General features: G+C 31.6%; 1 protein-coding gene across 6 annotated transcripts in view; it reads right to left on the bottom strand.

Annotated features, from left to right (window-relative positions):
• Positions 1-8060: 8060 nt before the first annotated feature.
• Positions 8061-18113, bottom strand: part of LOC110106811 (hydroxymethylglutaryl-CoA lyase, mitochondrial) — a 65379-nt gene continuing 55326 nt past the window's right edge. For all 6 annotated transcript variants that reach the window (XM_020836833.2, XM_020836834.2, XM_028697313.1 and 3 more), the window contains 3 exons: positions 11061-11197; positions 8928-9043; positions 8061-8506 (listed from right to left, as the gene is read on the bottom strand). In XM_020836833.2, coding sequence (XP_020692492.1) covers positions 8258-8506; positions 8928-9043; positions 11061-11197 — 502 coding nt within the window. In that variant the 3' untranslated portion in view covers positions 8061-8257. The remainder of the gene's footprint in view (positions 8507-8927; positions 9044-11060; positions 11198-18113) is intronic.

The following is an 18113-nucleotide window of genomic DNA, read 5'->3' as shown; positions in this document are numbered from 1 at the left end:
CCTCCATTTTTCTTTCTTTTAAATATTGTTAGTTAGATTCTTTTCAGTAAATACTTGTTAATGTATTATTAAAGAATCTAAAAGCTGATCAAGTTGATATGAACTCAAATCTTTAGCTTCACTAATAAAGATTACTTTTGCATCCCTTTTTTTGAAAGATATCTTAAAATTTTAAATCAAATTTAAGTGTTTATATGTCCTTCCAAGATAATGAAATATATTAATTATCATCATAATCTTTGTATACAAATTAGAAATATACCAATTATGTAACATATGAATCTATTTTTATTCATGAATTGAACTGTTAATATGAGCATCCTTTACCTCATTGGTATCTTCATAACAATTAGGAATTAATTTGTCCCATATCTCCTTTATTGTGATTAGTATAAAAATTCTTATATAATTATTAGATAATTAAGCACTAACAAAGTATTACATACTTTTACATTTACTTCATCAATCTTTCTTTCATAAGCCCTTCAATCTTAAAAAGGTTTATCAATAATTTAACAATCAACTTCTTTAGTGGATGTGTGATGTTGGTGAGTTAACATGTATCACATGTAAGAATCTTGATCACATAAAAATACTAATACAATTCTTTTAAAAATCAAAATAAATATTATTAAGTAGTATTGATATATGTGTAGATGAACCTTTAGGTAGTGAACCTTTAGGAAGAAATTATGTCATGGTATAAAAAGTAATATACTCTTGGATGTTAAGCGAATAAACAAGCCGATGATCTGATATAAATTGAGAGTTTTATAACACCCAAAGGAGGAGGGGGTGAATTAGGTGAACATTAAAAATTTTTTACAAAATAAAAATATTAATTTAATTTTATGAAAATAATATTATTTTAAAATGATAGTTACAAAGCATAAATAATCATACATGCAAGGAAAAATAAGAGAGACAGGAGGCATAATATTTTACATAGTTTGGTCAAAGCACAATATCGACTTGCATCTAAATAATCTCACAACATTAGAAAACTTTTATATTCTATTACAATTGGGCGAGTACAAACCCTCACAACAATCAATCTTTGTGCCCTCCTACATACAAAAAATTTAAGATTCAAAGAAAAAAAAAAGATATAGTAATAATATTTATCTCTCAAACTTTTTCAAATAATTTTGCACATACATCTCAGATTTGAAATAAAATGATAAATTAAAATTTCTCACAATTATTTCTTTAAGAATATTTGAAAAGAAGATTTTAAATTAAAAATTAAATATATGCAATGCCGTGATTATGAAAATATCAAGATCACTAAATGCATTAAAATTTATTTAAACAAAGAAAATGTCAAAGTGGAGATAGTTTCATCCACATAAATAATTATGAAAAAGATTTTTCAAACCAACTAACAACAATGGAAGGATTGATTTAAAAAAGAATTGTAAATTATAACATATCAATTTTGCATTCAACTAATCATAAAAAAAGAAAAGACAATTCAAAAATTTCTTAATTAATTACTCATTATGTGAGGTTGAAATACACAAGGCTTAATTAGATAAACTCTAATCTTTGGAAAGATGAATAAGATGAAAATATTTATCTATTTAATCTTCCACGAAAATGCCTTGAAAATGAATTTTGCTAAAAAAGTGTGCCTTAAGGTTTTGCAAGAGAGAAGTGAAAATTTGCAAGAGAGAGTATGTCCTAGGGTTTTGCAAAAGAGAATATGTCATAGGGTATTGCAAGAGAGAGGATAGAGATCAAATCCGACTAAGGGAGTTTTTGGAGGTATTTTGAATTTGTTATTTGAAATATGAAATGCATGTATAATTTCCAATTAACCAAAATTCAGCCAAGGGGATTTTAAAATTATTTCAAAATGTAATTAATAATAAAATCAATCATATTGATACAACATATCAATAAAACTAATTTGAAGAGCTTCTAATCAATTAGATTGATCCAAATTAGTGAGAGAAGGGGGAGGCCAAAAGATTCCAAATGTGGATGGTTTGGTTTGGAAAGATTTAAAATTAGGTTCTTTAATTTAGATCCAATAAAATATGATAGCATAGATATGATGAATTAAATGAAATGAATGCACAAAATCATGAAATAAATTAAAGATGGTCGGCCATGTAAGGACCCAAGGTATTTAATGTAATCTAAGATTTTTTCAACTATTTGAATTTTGAATAAAACGGAAATTGTTTAAATCAAATATTTAATAAAAAAAATAATTTGAATATTCACATGAAAAGTATTCTATACAAAATTTAGCGAACCTAGATTTTCAAATGATGGAAAAATGAGAATACTATATGAGAGAGAACATGTAATGGAGGGGAGAGAAAGTGAATAATATAATAATATAAAAAGAATAATTTGATCATGTGTTATAAATTTATTATAATAAATTAATATGAATAAATATTTATAAATAAAAATTAATTAATGTAATCTTGCATTAAATGAAGCGTGGTATAAATGTAAATGGATAATATTCATTTAATAGCGATCAAATTTATTAAGAAATTATGTTTATAAAATAATTTTGATAAATAATTAATATTTATTTTTCAATTAATTTGAATCTTGAGAGAAATATTTGTTATTTTCTGCAAAATAATATAATTATCTAACAAAGCCCAAACCATTTCGATTTTGGTCTTCTTAAACTAGTTGGTAAAACTGAGTTTAATATTTCATCTGAAACTCTTAAAATTATATGTTAGTAGCTTACAACCATATATTTGTTACTATCAAAATTCAAATTAATGAATCATGTGGCCCATGGGACTATTACTTGTTTCCTACTTGCATTTGTAATTTATAAGATCTCAAGTCGACTTTCTGCTTGATGACATAGGGTCTTTTCCAGGTTGAGCCAAACTTGCCAATTACTAAATGTTAAGCTGCAACATCTACTTTCCTCAATATTAGGTATCTGATGTGGAATTCTTTTTCTCTAATATTTGAGTAATTGTACCTAGTTGTGCTTCTCTCAGTTTCTTCCTACTCAATTGATGTTTGGGCCAAAAGCTCTTCCAATGGATCTATATTCGTTTCCATATCTTTTTTATTCCTTTACTGTCATTTTGATAACTCTCCTTTAAAAGTTGAGGAGATTACCACTCATTAGTTATGCAATTTATGCTAGATTGGGAGTAGGACTTCCATTTTTTAAAAAGCACAAAGGGAGCCAAGCCTATTATTGAGGATGATGTGGCTCTTAGGGCCCACATAATGGATGATAATACTTCAACCCATTTTCCTTTAGCCCCTTACCTATTTATTGCTTCTATGTACTCACTGGTATGTGAGTAAAAAACCATGGTGAATTTGAGATGAATCCTTTGAGTTTGGCGAGATTCCTTAATCTTTTTGTTTGAGAATTGAGGCCTATTATATATGGTTGTCATCATTGGGAGCATGTATCTATAAGAAATTTGGAATCCCTTAACTCCATGGCTCACTTTACTAATATTCTCTAATGGTCGAGTTTGGTGAGTACTATTTTGAGCAAGTGATCCATAATGAATTGAATGAGTTGTGCCTAGAAATAATGTGCTACCAAGCTATGATTATTAGTTTCCATGCTAGTTTCTCCATGTTGAGATATCTAAATTCTTTTCCTTAGAGGGCCTTGCTTACACAGTACATTGATATTTTTTTTTTCACCTCTTTTTGAATTAGAATAAAGCTTAATGGCACCTTCTCCCACCCTAAGATGTCTCCCCCCCTAGGTTGAGAACTTTGTAATTGTGAAAGAGAGGATTGGAGTAACTTTAGTTGTTGGAGGGTGGCTTTACATTATTCTTTCCACGTGAAATTTGTAACACTCCCCAAAATTTTGAAGGGCACGCACCTTTCTTCTGAATTTGAGATTAAATGATTGAGCTTTGTGACTCACCCAATTAGTCATTGCACTTACTTAGCAGTTATTGAGGAAGCCATATCTGTGATTACTTTTACATTATTTGGGTTTACCTTTATGCCTTTAGGAGTGGGTAGGAACTTTAAGAACTTTCTAATTTGACTCCAAAAATATACTTTAGAGGGAAAATGTATATTCTTAAGTTGGGGAAATCTTTTTTCAAAACTTGGTTATGATGTTTATGGTTTTACTTTTCACGAGCAAGTCATCGACAAATACCTTTATTTTTTTCCCTTATGATCTTTGAATATTTGATCCATCATTCATTGGCAGGTGGCTCTAGTATTCTTATGGTTGAAGATCATCACTTTATAGCAGAGCATGCCTTTTGGTTATGATAGTAATCTTCTCACAATTGGTAGGGTGCATTTAAATTTGAAGATAGCCAAAAATACATATAGCAAACTCATTAATAGGAATTAGATTACCAAGTTAATGAGTGCATCACTCTTGGGAAGTGGTTTATGATTATCACAATTTGCTTGGATAGAGGACCTACATAAAAAGAGATCTTATCATTATGTTTATTCATCCTATCATTGTTTACATGTAAAGAGGTAAAAAATTCAAGCCTACTTAGAAATCCCATTTATTATAGAGCAAATGCATGAAGATAAGGTTTACATATTATTTATTACAAGATATACATCTAATGCGCTCAATTAATTGATACCACCTAAAGAGGTACTAAACCTAAGTAATAGTCTTATTAATCAATTTCACTCTTATTAAATTCAACATCTGGGTTATAAAAACCTAAAATTTATATCCCTGCTCTTATGGGCTCAGCAAGTTTAGCTCCTTTGTAGAGATTCCACAAAATTTTAAGATACATAAACAAATATGTAGAAAAAAGCCTCGTGTATCAAAAACACAATCATTTGAGAATTGAATTCTTTTCTTATGTTTATTATACTAGATATAATGAAAATTGAAAATCTACTTTGGGATACAATTTCTATGTTGAAAATCTAATTTCTTGAAAAAGTAATAAGCAAGTGATTGCAGCTAATTCATGTGTTAAAGAAAAATACAAATCCATGGCATATTTCACTTATGAAATGTTGTGTATCAAAACTTTGTAGAAAAAATTTGCAACCCTATCACACAACTTATGATCCTTAATTAAAATATAAGCTTCATTTGAGACAACTTTCTTAATGCTTTATGAAGCAACATTTTAATACAAAATATTTAAATTAAAAAATTTTTATGATAACAAATGACTCCATAAAACAATAAAAAAATTATCCCAAAACGAAGCTATAGTCAACTATCTGCATTGTAAGTAATCATGCATGTATTCCATTAAAATAATAGGCTATTAGTTTGCAAATAAACAATCTTATTAAAGATCATCATTGCTTGCACATCAAGAGAAGAAAAATAAATGCTGATATCTTCATCGAAACTTGGGAATTTTTATTCTTTGAATCATAGTTGATAATTTTTAACATATACCCTCAAACTTAAAAGTAAAATATTATTATATTAAAAATAATAAGATTGGATAAAAACAACCATATATCATTTGTGGAAGATAGATGTAGTAATTTTCATTGCTCCAAATCAGGTAGGATTTGGTTGAAATGGTCTCCATATAGACTTAATTCCAAGCCCTCTTTTTTGATATTTTGCTGATGGAATACAACTTTAACTCCCCTTTTTCCTGTCTATAATTTATGCTTCAAACTATATTGATGATAGGAAGATTTTATGGTATGATATGAGGGCAGTGGTTCCAAATTCCAACACCCCTTGGATTGTAATGGGGGATTTCAATTATTGTAGATATCTGCCTGAAAAATTAGTGGAAATGTTATACTTCAGAGCAATCTTCATGATCTCAATTCTCTCATTTCTATTCCAATTTAAAAGACCTAGCTTCTGTTGGTCATACTTACACTTGGTACAATCAAAGAGCAAAGCACCTATTCACATTAAATTGGATCGTGCTATGGTTAATAATGCTTGGTTGGAATTATACCCCATCCCCCGTTATGAAATAAAAAACCCTTCATGCTTGGATCACAACCCTATTATGCCGAAATATGGTGCCCAAATAACTGCTTATCATAGATTCTACTCATATATTAATGGATTAATTTCGACAAATTTTGGTAGATTTTCTTACCAATTTTTTGACCCCTTCCTATGGCCATCAACTTGCAGATTTTTGCAAAAAGCCCAAGTTTTTAAAATTAGAAATCAAATCAAAGTACCAAGCTAATTCTAAAATGGTCACAAAGTATCTTTCTTTGCTTCATCAAAAGCAAGATGACTACCTCAAGAGCCTGTGCCTGGACTCCCAAAACACGAGGCTTACCTCTGCCCTCAAGGATATAAATATGCAAATAGTTTATTTATCTTCTTCTTGGACCTTATGGATAGTACAAAGAGCAAAAGCAAAATGGTTATCACATGGGGAAGATGACATTCACTTTTTATATTCCAAAATTCATATGAGAAGGAATTATAGGAAAACTTCCATCACATTATCCATGGAGAGCACTTCCTCCACCTATTCTAAAGCTGTGAGTGCAACCACAGACCATTTTCAAAAACTCTTCAATCCTACCCAGCCTCCATCCTCTAACATAAGTCTCTTTCCTAGTGACATTCTTCTAGCACATTTAGCTGCTACTCTCATCAAACCCATCTCTCATATGGAAATTAAGAAGTCTATATTCTCTAGTTGTTCTAATTCAACTCCCAATCCTGATGGTTTTAATTTTGAAATTTATAAAGCTACTTATCTATTGAATGGGCCTAAGGTCTATAAAGTTCTTAAATCCTTTTTCTACAGGATATATCCCGAGAGTAGTTAATGCCACTACTCTTGTTTTAATTCCAAAATCAAATCATGTTGCTTCATTATTAGATTTCAGATCCATTTCCCTTTGTAATACAATATATATAATCATAGCAAAAATTTTGGCATTTCATTTAAACCCTATCATGCCTTACATTGTAAGAGATAACCAGCTTCATTCAAAAGAGGATCTCTACTGATAATGCCATCCTAGCCAAGGAGCTACTTTTTCACTCCAGAACCTCGACTAAATATAAACTTTTCTATACAAAACTGGATATAAATAAAGCCTTTGATAGTGTCTCTAAGAAATTTGTGATTGTTAGACAAGCCCATAAATGTTTTCCTAACACTTTCATTTAATGGATCAAAGATTGTATTTTTTATGTTTGGTTTTCCATATGTATAAATGGGACTTTGGAGGATTATTTTATTCCTCTATTGGTCTTAGGCAAGGCTGCCCGTTGATTCCTTATCTTTTCTGCATTGTTATGGATACCTTCTCTTACCTTCTGGATAGTCTGATTCCTGCTAGTCAATTTGAAGCTTTAGACTTTGATGGGTACATGCTTTCCCACTTGATGTATGTAGATGATCTTCTTATATTTGGGAGAGCTTAAGCATCTAATTGTGCCAATTTGAACACAAAACTTCATATTTTGGCCAACTCTTTGGGTCTTCAAGTTAATTTAAAAAAAAACTCTCTGATGGTGGAAAGCTAAGCCTCTCTCTTTTGCTAGCAGGGTGCAATTCTTGCGCTTTACCATCTGGAATTATATTTCCTACTAGATACATGGGTCTATAATTTCAAAAAAACCATTATTAAACAAATTGGCAAGCTTTGTGTAAAATTCTTATACTTTGGGGATACCATTAAACTCTACCTGATATAATGGTCCAACACTTGTAAGCCAAAGTCCAAGGGAGGTATTGGACTACCATCTTTCCAAGCTCTCCAATTTTGTTTTTCATGTTATCTTATAGCCAAAACTTATAATAGGAGCTCTCCTCTTTCGAAAAGGTTCTTATATAGGTATATTTCCCCTTGCAAGCCGCCTCCCTCCACTGCTACCTCTTGCTTGAAACAATTATGTAAAGTTGCTGCTGCAGCAAAAGCCAAATTTTCTTTTTAAGCGTCTCCATCCAGCCCCATGGCACTTTATTGGGATCATTGGTATTATGGGAAAACTATACCTGAAATCAATAACTTGCAATCTTTGCTGAATTTTTCAGTGATTATTAATGAGCTTGGTTGGAACCTGCCTGAGCAACTATCTATTATGCTTACTAAACCACACTACCTACTATTTACCCTGCTACTTCAACCTCTACTTGTTTAAATTGGGAACATTGCATAGAAGGATATCACTCTTTATATCAAGATTTTTACTAAAATAGTGGCAATTCATCATTATGACATAAATTCATATTGCACAAATATCTCGTGTTGTGTTTCTCCTCTTACTACTGGATGGCTTTGGTTGATGAAGCCTTAGATGCGTTGATGATGAAGTGCAGAACATTCCAAGTTACAATTTGGAAGCAATAGATGTGGCTCTGCTAAGCGCAATTGCAGCTTTGGATCCAGACTGGCGGCCTAAGTGCTTGCAGATGAAGTCCCCGGCGCCTAAGAGTTTCCCCAGATCGACGTTGGTTTTTATTCCAAGTCCATTGAGCATGTAAACAACATCCTCGGTGGCGACATTGCCGGAGGCGCCCTTCGCATATGGGCACCCCCCAAGTCCAGCAATAGATGAGTCCACTGTACTAATGCCCATCTGAAATTATTAGAAAAATTATATTATTTCTATGAAAGATTGATGCTATCCAATTTTAGGTAGGATTTAAACAAGATTCGGATTAAATCTTGTAAAATAGAATTCAGGATACTTTTAAATCCTATTGTTTGGATAAAAATCTGATTTCAAACTCATTATTGAGTAAAACTAAGATTTATTTAATCCCCATCATTCAAAAGATTTAATGGATATAAGGATTTATACCCTCACAAATTTTAAATCCTAAAACAAATTGCAAAATAGTTTAATAGGATTTGGCAAAATTAAATAATTTTCATGCCAAATAATTTTCAGATTTTAGTCCTACAAGGATTTACAAAATATGAATTTACAAGATTTACAAAATCCTACTTGTGGCCAAACAGCCCATAATGAGAAGAGTGCAAATGATACTGCTTACTTGTAGGGACACTAGAATATTTGAGAGAGATTGACCGTATGTATCGTGGAAATGGACGGCAAGTTTCTCAACTGGGACAACAGTAGTTACAGCCTCAAGCATTGGAATAACAGTTCCTGGATCACATCATAGATCAAGAGAAGCAAACAAAGTATCAAAAGGCAATAATAATATTTTTAATATAAAATAAAATAAATGTGATGCAAAATTTTTGTTCCAAGATAGCTGGGTTCAATAGTGCATTTTTGAATCCAAAAGAATATTCTCGAAGACTCTTGAAAAAGGTAATACTATTTAAGTCTCCTTGGACATGACATGAGTGTATTTGCAGTTAATCTGTGGTCACACACTTGAAGGCACTTCTAACCTGTGGAGTAAAGAGCTAAAAAGCTTGTTTCGTTCGTTAACAACTTACCCATGTTTATAATCATCATTTTAACTATTTAGCTATTTCACTATGTTTCACATTATCGCACAACTAATTTGAAATATTTTTTACATCAAGCAAGGGTAATCATGGCAATGATTCATCTTCTGATCTACCTTTGCCAAAGTTAAAAGTTCCCCCTCAACCCTAAAAAGACCACAGAAATCACAGATGCTCCACCATCTTTCAATATTCACTAGGGAGTAATCCTACACTCGCCAAAACAATCTACATAAAAACCCATTTGAAACTCATTTTTATAGTTGGATCAACTACATTTGGGAGGGTATCTTCTTCTTGAGAAGGTTTTTTTTTATCAGCACACCTAATATGTGGCATGGATTTGCGTAGATATTTATGATCAGGCATTTTTAATCACTGGGGCAAGAGCATCCCTCAAGGAATGGAGTAATTAGTGTGTCCGGACACTGAACATGTCCAGAGACCAATAAAAATGCGACACATCACTAGGCGCTCGGTACCGAGCTCGGTACCACGGTCGGTACCGACAGCGGTACCGCTCGGTACCCTGTCCGAACACAATAATTTTTCTGAGGAATGGGGCACATTTCTCCAAGCAAGAAATGGTAGGCCTAACTTACATGGCCTACAGACAGCCTCTTCGGATTTGGTTTTTCCAGAATTCATTAATAGGCAGACCCTAGCATGGGGCGAACTGAAGTGTTTGAATGATAATAAGATAAATGTCTACGGTACTTAGCTAATGTGCCTCTAGAGATTCTCGTAGGGTCAATTACTTCTATAATGAGGCAAACAACCTATTGTTTTTAAACTAAATAAAGTTTGGCAAAAAAATGAATATGTTGAAATCTAATAATGTAATTTAAGTAATATTATGGGGTTTTTGCCCCATTAACAAGGCATTAAGCCCTGAGCACTACGGACAATGCCTTGGCATGTGCTGCTCTACAAGTCAAATATCTCTGTTGATTACACACCCGGAGAGAAGCCCCAAAACATCAATTGAAACATTGAGCCCAACTAAGCTTGTTAAAAAAATAGGAAGAATTCGTTAAAGTTCCTTGAGTTGATCCTCATTTACATTTTCGTCATTGACTAATTTGTATTTTTTTTCATTCTATCAAATTTAAAACTTCAATTTACTTATGAGAATGCTGGAAACAAATTTGATGAAAGTGGGATTCAAAGCCCAATTCCTTGACACAATTTTTAAGATATTTATCAACTAAGCTAGCTAGCACATATAAATTTCAAATTCTATAAACTATTTGTGATAGCAAATATGCCATTATCTTACATTACACATGCATCCCACGAACCCTAGTCATTGTCCCATCTTGCAGTCTCCATCCTTAAATCTAGGTATTTCCTAGAAACATGTGATTATTACTTCCTTAAACATCGTTACTATTGTATGTTGGTCGTTGGATAATGAGTAGATGCATTTTTTCAATAATTAAATGTTGTAATATAATAATCAGCATATGTGAACTGAATTGAGGTTAGATAAAAATCAAATATAATTTTTCAGTTGCTAGAAACTACTAGGGAATAGCTACATTGAGAGAGGACAATATAGCACATGAGAGGATTGAATAACAAATATCTTGCCAAAAAAATGTTTTTATTGAAAAAGATGGGACTAAAAACAAAATAAAAATCAACTCAAGAACCTTGAATAATGAATTCAATGCTAAATATGTAAAAGAAGATTACTTGCACACCTGGAGTACCAACCCCAATTGTGTCGCCAAGGGAGATTTCATAGCAGCCCATCTCAAGAAGTTTTCTTGCTACATAAGCAACCTTAAGGGGGGGAACTACCCCTTCAACAGGACAACCCACAACGCATGAAACGTACCTATAGATTTGAACATGGTAGATAATCATGTTAAAGAGTGTCATGAAATCCATTCGTTTTGCTGCATCACCTACTTTATATTTCAACATCAAACACAAAGCTACTAAAGGTATATGTTAGCATAATCACCTACAATTCTACTATATTTAAATCATAGTTGTTTTTGGGCCAGGGAATATATCTAACAGCATTGATAATGAAACATTACCAGCTTGAACCTCATCAACCAGATAAGATGAGGAACTCCAATTATCTAGTTCAATGTTTAAAATTGCGTGATTGGATATTTGGATATTAAGGCGTTTTTTTGTTCATGAGGCGAGACGTAAGCCTTAAGGCATTTTGAGGCGTAAGCCTCAAAATAAAAATAAAATAAAATTGCGTAAAGTGATAATAAATGTCAAAAGTGATTTTTTATATAATACCTAAACAATATATTGAATGATAACATATTAATTTCCTATTGAATTATGAATTAACTAATTTGCATAAATATGAAACAAAAAATTGCACAATATATAAAGTACCAGTGATAAATTATGTGAAATGGAATTAAAATCTAAATATTATAAGAGCAAAATAATATTAAATATTATAAAAGCAATCGAGACGAAGTTGTTGCGCTTGAACGTGCATGAAGGCGTGATTTATGTTAGTTTTAACAAAAAATATATACAAATAGGGTGAGGCATAAGCATCACGCTAGCAGGCCTTAGCCAAGCTTAGGCGCAAGCCTCATAAAAAAGCTAGAGGCGTAAGCCTCGACTCATTTTTCACTAGAATTGCGCTGAGGCAGGCCTTAAGTCGAGCCTCATATTGCGCAATTTTAAACAATGATATAGTTAAAGAAACCAATAAGGTCATAACAACCAACAATTAGTAGACCCCTCCCCCCTTTCCCCACCTTTTTTTTAAAATTGAGTAATTAAGAGGTCTCTCTCTCACACACACATATAATTTGGTGTTGGCCTTCATTGAGTCCATGAAAGATGTTTTGCACGGTCACACCTTTTTGGGAAAAATATGTATATATTTGTGTATGTAATTTGGTCATGACCTTTATTTTGTTCATGAAAGGTGTTTCACACTATCACATTTTAAGGTGCTTTTTCATGTGTTTCTATATAATTTATTATTGTAGACAATTCATATAAAAATTGATTTAACAAATTATATGTATCATAAGTCCTATGATAAGGCCAACTTTTACCAAAAACATCATTTTCCTTGCATTAGATTAAATTGGCCAACTAGGCAAACCTTGAACATGAAGTTACTGACATTATGGTTCCAAGTCAACTTATCAACTTGCCAAAGGAAAGTAAACAAGTGATTGTTCCTTTGCTTCATTTCCTATGCCATGCTTAGAAAATATTAGTATGGACTATGCCCTCTTATATCCTATCAAATGAAGAAGCTAGACCTTGTTAAAGTCTGCTACTTCTCTACAATGGCCGCTCACCTAATTTCCTACTATAAGATCATTGATGACACACGCCAAAGCACTTTTTAATGAGGTGTTTATGATGAAAATCTCTTTAAGACCATAGTTTCTTGGAGATGTTAACAATATGAACAACATTGTAAGAACTATTTCAAAGATGATGTTTACTAAACCAAATTGCTGTAGTTATCATATTTTGATCAAAAGACAGATTTAAGAGGTGAATAGGAGTAAAGGAGATCTCCGTTGTATGGTTGAGCATACTTTTATTTGGTCTATATTGCTCCATATAGCTGATTTTGCTTACAAAAACTTTATGACTGGCTCTACCAAGGCGAGTCCTTTCAAGTGGTGGCATTTTATCAGCCGATATAGATCATAGATAGGGTTTCTTTGCCAGTATAAGATATGCCTACTAAGTTTATTGACTAATTTGCATAAGACATGCATGATTTTCACACTGAAATGCCACATATAAATGAGTAATTTTTATTTTTGCAACTCTTATCCAATATGTTTTATTTTGTCTAATTAATTTGAACTTAGTAAACCTAATTTGATGTTCATGTTTCTTCAAAGATACTTTGTAATTGAAATAAGATGTCTATTTATCATCAACAACACACCCTTAATGAGCTCTATACTTGATTCTATAAGTTTCAATTTTCTTACTTCATAATATTTTTTGAGATTTTCAATTTAAAGGACCATCAATTAATCTTGTGAAAATTAAAACAATTAATAAATTGAGAAAACAAATGATATCCATGAAGCAAGATTTTTTAAGGTTTTACTACTTTATAAAAACTTTACTAAAGGATTTTGTACAATCATAACATCTATTACTAATTGTTTCAAAAGAGAGTTTTAATTGTCAAAACTATTGACCAAGCATCTAAAAATATTTAAGAAAACTTATCGACACTCATTGTGCTTTAATTACCAAATTTCATAAATTATTTTGATATTTCATGTGAAACTTCAGGAGTAGGTACTAAGGAGTTCCAATTCAAGATGAGTATCTTATTTTAGTGAAATATTAAATGAACCAAGCAAATATATTCTAAATATAATAGGTAAGTCCACAAACAATACAAACATTTAAATATTGAAGACATTATTTATTTATTAAACAGATTATTCTTACAAAAAAAAAAAAAAGTGTTATAGACATGCTAAACATGTTGAGAAATTTCAAGAATATACTTTGAGCTAGATGGTATCTATTCCTGTTGTTGTTCTAGATTTATTATTTTTTTTTTTTTGCAATTTATTTTATGTAATTTTGATTTTCTTTGATCACTGACAGTTAGCAGCACTCTTTTACTTCTTGACGTAGTCTTATTTCATCAATGAAACTATGACTTACTTGAGAAAAAAATAACAAGAATATAATGTTTGGCCTTGCACATCAATTAACTATTAAGTGAAAACTCGTAACAAAAAGGCCTGCAAATGAACCGAGCGTTCGACGAGCTATTTATGGCTCAGCTCGATAAGAGCTCGTTTATGTTCGTTTGATAAGATAAATGAACAAATTTAAACAACTTTGAATATACTCAATAGCTAAATCAACAATCTTGAATAACCTGGCGTTCGGTTCGTTTATGTTCACAAACAACATCGTTTAGGGCTCGTGAATATGTTCGTTAAGAAGCTCGATTATGCCTTATTTAATTAAAAATATATATAAATTAAGTTTTTTAAATTTTAACGTTCTTATTTAACTAATTTTAAATTTATATAAATTAAGTTTAATGAATTAACATTATCTTATTTAATGTTATTTATATAGTTATATATAAATAAAAGTTTTTTTTTTACTTTTTTAAACTCCCACCCGCCCGCCTCTCTCTCTCTCTCTCTCTCCTCATTTTAGCGTTTTAATTCTCCTGCCTACCTGCCTCTCTCTCTCTCTCTCTCTCTCTCCTCCGTGGCCACAGGAAAATGAAAAAAAAAATTAAGTGTGAGGGTTTAGTCCCACACCGCCTGGACAACAATAAAAAAATATGCATGTGAAAGTCGTTGGCTGAACAGCAGGCAGATGGGTTGGGTCGGATAAGATTTGGTTCGCAATCAGGGTTTGAACGATTGGTAAGCTGGCTCAATTTGATGAAAAATGTTTTGTGAATTGAGATCGGGATCAGCTCGTTAAACTAGCCGCTCGATAAGCTTCAAATTAATCGAGCACAAACCCAAACACGAGCTAAACACGAACAAGAGATTTTTAAACAAGCTCGAGCTCGAACAGAAGCCAAAGAAGCTCGAATCTTAACGAGCCGAGCTTGAGCACGATTTTGGTAAATAAGCTCGAACTCGAACAGGCTGAAGCTCGGCTCGGCTCAGTTCGTTTCCAGCCCTAGTAGCAAAGAAAGCATGTCACCCCACTTTATTGTGTCGTGTGGAAGTACAAGGCCCACTCAAGCTCAAAAATATATTTGAATAATATTCATGTTTCAATTCAGCATCTATTGCAATAACTAAACATGAATATTTCACTTCTCAATGTGACTCATAGTCATTTAGTCGTTGGGAGCTAATCATTTTTTTATGATTCTACCTCATACTCTCTCTTGCCCACTAGCTTTCATACACATTTCTCATTGGTTCTTTTTTTTTTATGCTAGTAATTTCTAGCTCACACCTAACAAACTTATTCTCAAAAATATTTCTCAATGTCTTATATTCATAGTCTTGATTCACACTGCCTCCATCTCTCGGTCTCTGGCTAGTCACTCAAACTTGAGCCTTGTTGATTTTTAAGTATTGTTTCAACACTTCATTATTATATCTTCGGTTTTTTTTTTTGGCTTTCGAATAATTGAAAATTACTATTAGTGAACTTATCATCATATTTGTTAAAAATTATTATCTAATTTTGGTTTAAGTTTAACTAATTAAATAATTATTGTATGCATATATGATATACAAGTCATGAACACTCTAATTAGTAAAATCTTCTCTTTACTTTAAGCTTTGCACATTGAAAAAAAAAAAATATTGTGTATCATGATTTGCTTGATGCTTTAAACATATTGATATAAAATACTAAAAGAAATTCATTTTGACTACATTAAAAATGATTAAATAAATTTCCAATATTTTAAGTGAATGTATAATGCATTCACTAATGAATGAACTAAACTTAGTGTTCATTTTATAATTAGAGATGGTTATCTTTTTTTAAGGAACTTGTTGATGAATTCTTGATTCTTCACCAAGAGATTTCCTTGATACAAAATTGCCTATGAGTAGTGTTATGGGCTACTTTAGAAGGAATGCAACTATTGTTATTGTAGAAGAAATTATTGGCCTAATCTAGATAGGCGTGGCTTGTGTAGTATTACAATGCAAAATTAGATAGCCAGTTAAGAGTAAAAGAAATATTACAGAAATATATACTCCTTTATACATACAATGCAAACCTTGGGAAGATGTTAGTAAGCATTTTGTGATAAGATTATACCATACGATTGGTAAGCATGACTCAATATGTATTGAATCGCTTTTTAGAATAATGTATCTCATTCCTTGCAACAAAATTGTAGATACATCACATATAGCTAAATTATATTTTTTATGAAGTTGTTAAACAACATACATTAATTTGAAACTATAAAAAAATGCAAGGAAAAGGATAAGGTAATGGTCTAACCACGCATAAAAAAAATTCCTCAAAGAACTAAAAAAAAAAATAAGTACAAGACAGACTGGATCCTATGAAGTTGTAAAATGTAATAAAACAGAAGCACATAATTTAACTATCCTAGAGAAGTGTAATGTCAATCAAGTTATTAATGCATCAAACCTTACTATATACCATAAATAATAAACCAATGAATTGAATTCTTCTCTTTTTTACATCTTCTAGTTTTATATCCACCAAATAATTTGCCTGTTTTCCAAGAAAAAATTAATGATATATTTATAAAAGCAACTCTAGAAGACGAAATAGTCTCCACTATTGATTGCAAATATCTAAATATCTGGTGAAGTTTAAAAAAAAAACTCACATGTGATGATAAATACGATTTAGTTGAAGAATTTCAACTAATTTTTTCTAGACATGTTAAAAGAATAAACCATCTGCTAGAATTGAATTTTTTTAATAAGTAGAATTAATATGGAACACAAGTTTTACAATCACAATTGGAAGTGTAAAATGTTTACATTGCATTTATCTTTGCATTTTGAATTGTAATTAGTTCAAGTTAGGAGTCTGTATTTGCAATTTTTTTTATAAGTTTCTAAACACACCTATGTTGAGAGATCATGTGATTTCTTTTTCATAATTTTTTTGCATGCTCTTATGATGGGAAACCATTCTAAATAACCTTCTTGCATTGCATTTCTGATGAAATTATGATAGATGGGTTTTATTGGATATTGTCATTTTACTATGCCTTGAATCCATTTTTCTGTATGGAGATATTATTCATTTGGTTTTATAGGATGTTCAAAAAAATTTGTTGGTTGTGTGAAGCATTTGTTAGAGATGTTGTAGGTTATGTTAGGTCTGCTTCATAAGTTTAGCATGCAAATCTTATATATTTTTTATGCGAATCTATTCATCAGAACTAATAAGCAATACCTATAGGTCTTTCAAAATTTTGAGTGGTCCAATAATCCATAAATTAAACTATTAAGGGGTAATGATGACCTGAATTCAATTTGAACAGGAAGAGCCTCCTTCAACTATGGGATATTGATCTCTAATCAACTAAGATATTTAAAATCTTTCAATAAGGATTTTTTCTTGTTTAAGTGTGAGGGGCATCAATTTGACATTTTATTCTCTTTCTATTTCTTTTATATTTCATTCATTATTTCATAATTAGATAAAAAATGTAATGGTCATATTTAAATCTATTATATATATGGCTTCCTATGATTCACCGACACTCCATCATAAGAGGGAATACAGTGTCGAACATGTGTCGGACACAGAAACACGCCCGACACGACTAGGATACATGTCAGAAATGGCAGATCCGTGTAATATTAAAATAATATTTAAATTAAAACGGACATGCATGTCCTAATATTTGATATTAAATTTATTTACATTACAAAATTTGTATATTTTAAAAATCTTTTAATTAAATAAAAGGTGTTTAGGGACCATTCGAACTGTATATCCATGAATACGTGCATGACTAGCCGTACGCCTTAGGGTTTCGCTTTACACTGTCGCTCCTCTCTCTTGTCTTCTCCGTTTATGCGACCAAGTGAGCCGACCAAGCTGAGAAAGCACACTATTGAAGCCCGAAACCTCCTCGTTTTCTCGTCTTCTTCGTTAGTTCTTCTCTTCGACTCTTCGTCAATTATGCGATGAGGCGAGCCCAACCAAGCAGGCTACTGCTCTATTTTAAGACTGGTACGTCCGACTATAGCCGCTCTCTCGTCGTTCTCTTCACTCATTCAATTTCTCACTGGTTCGTCTTCACCATTTTCGAAGGGTTTCAACTCTTG

This window comes from Dendrobium catenatum, unplaced genomic scaffold, assembly GCF_001605985.2.
Source record: "Dendrobium catenatum unplaced genomic scaffold, ASM160598v2 fragScaff_scaffold_106, whole genome shotgun sequence".
NCBI lineage: Eukaryota > Viridiplantae > Streptophyta > Magnoliopsida > Asparagales > Orchidaceae > Dendrobium > Dendrobium catenatum.
Note: the sequence above shows the minus strand (reverse complement) of the source record. Positions and strands in the feature narration are given on the sequence as shown.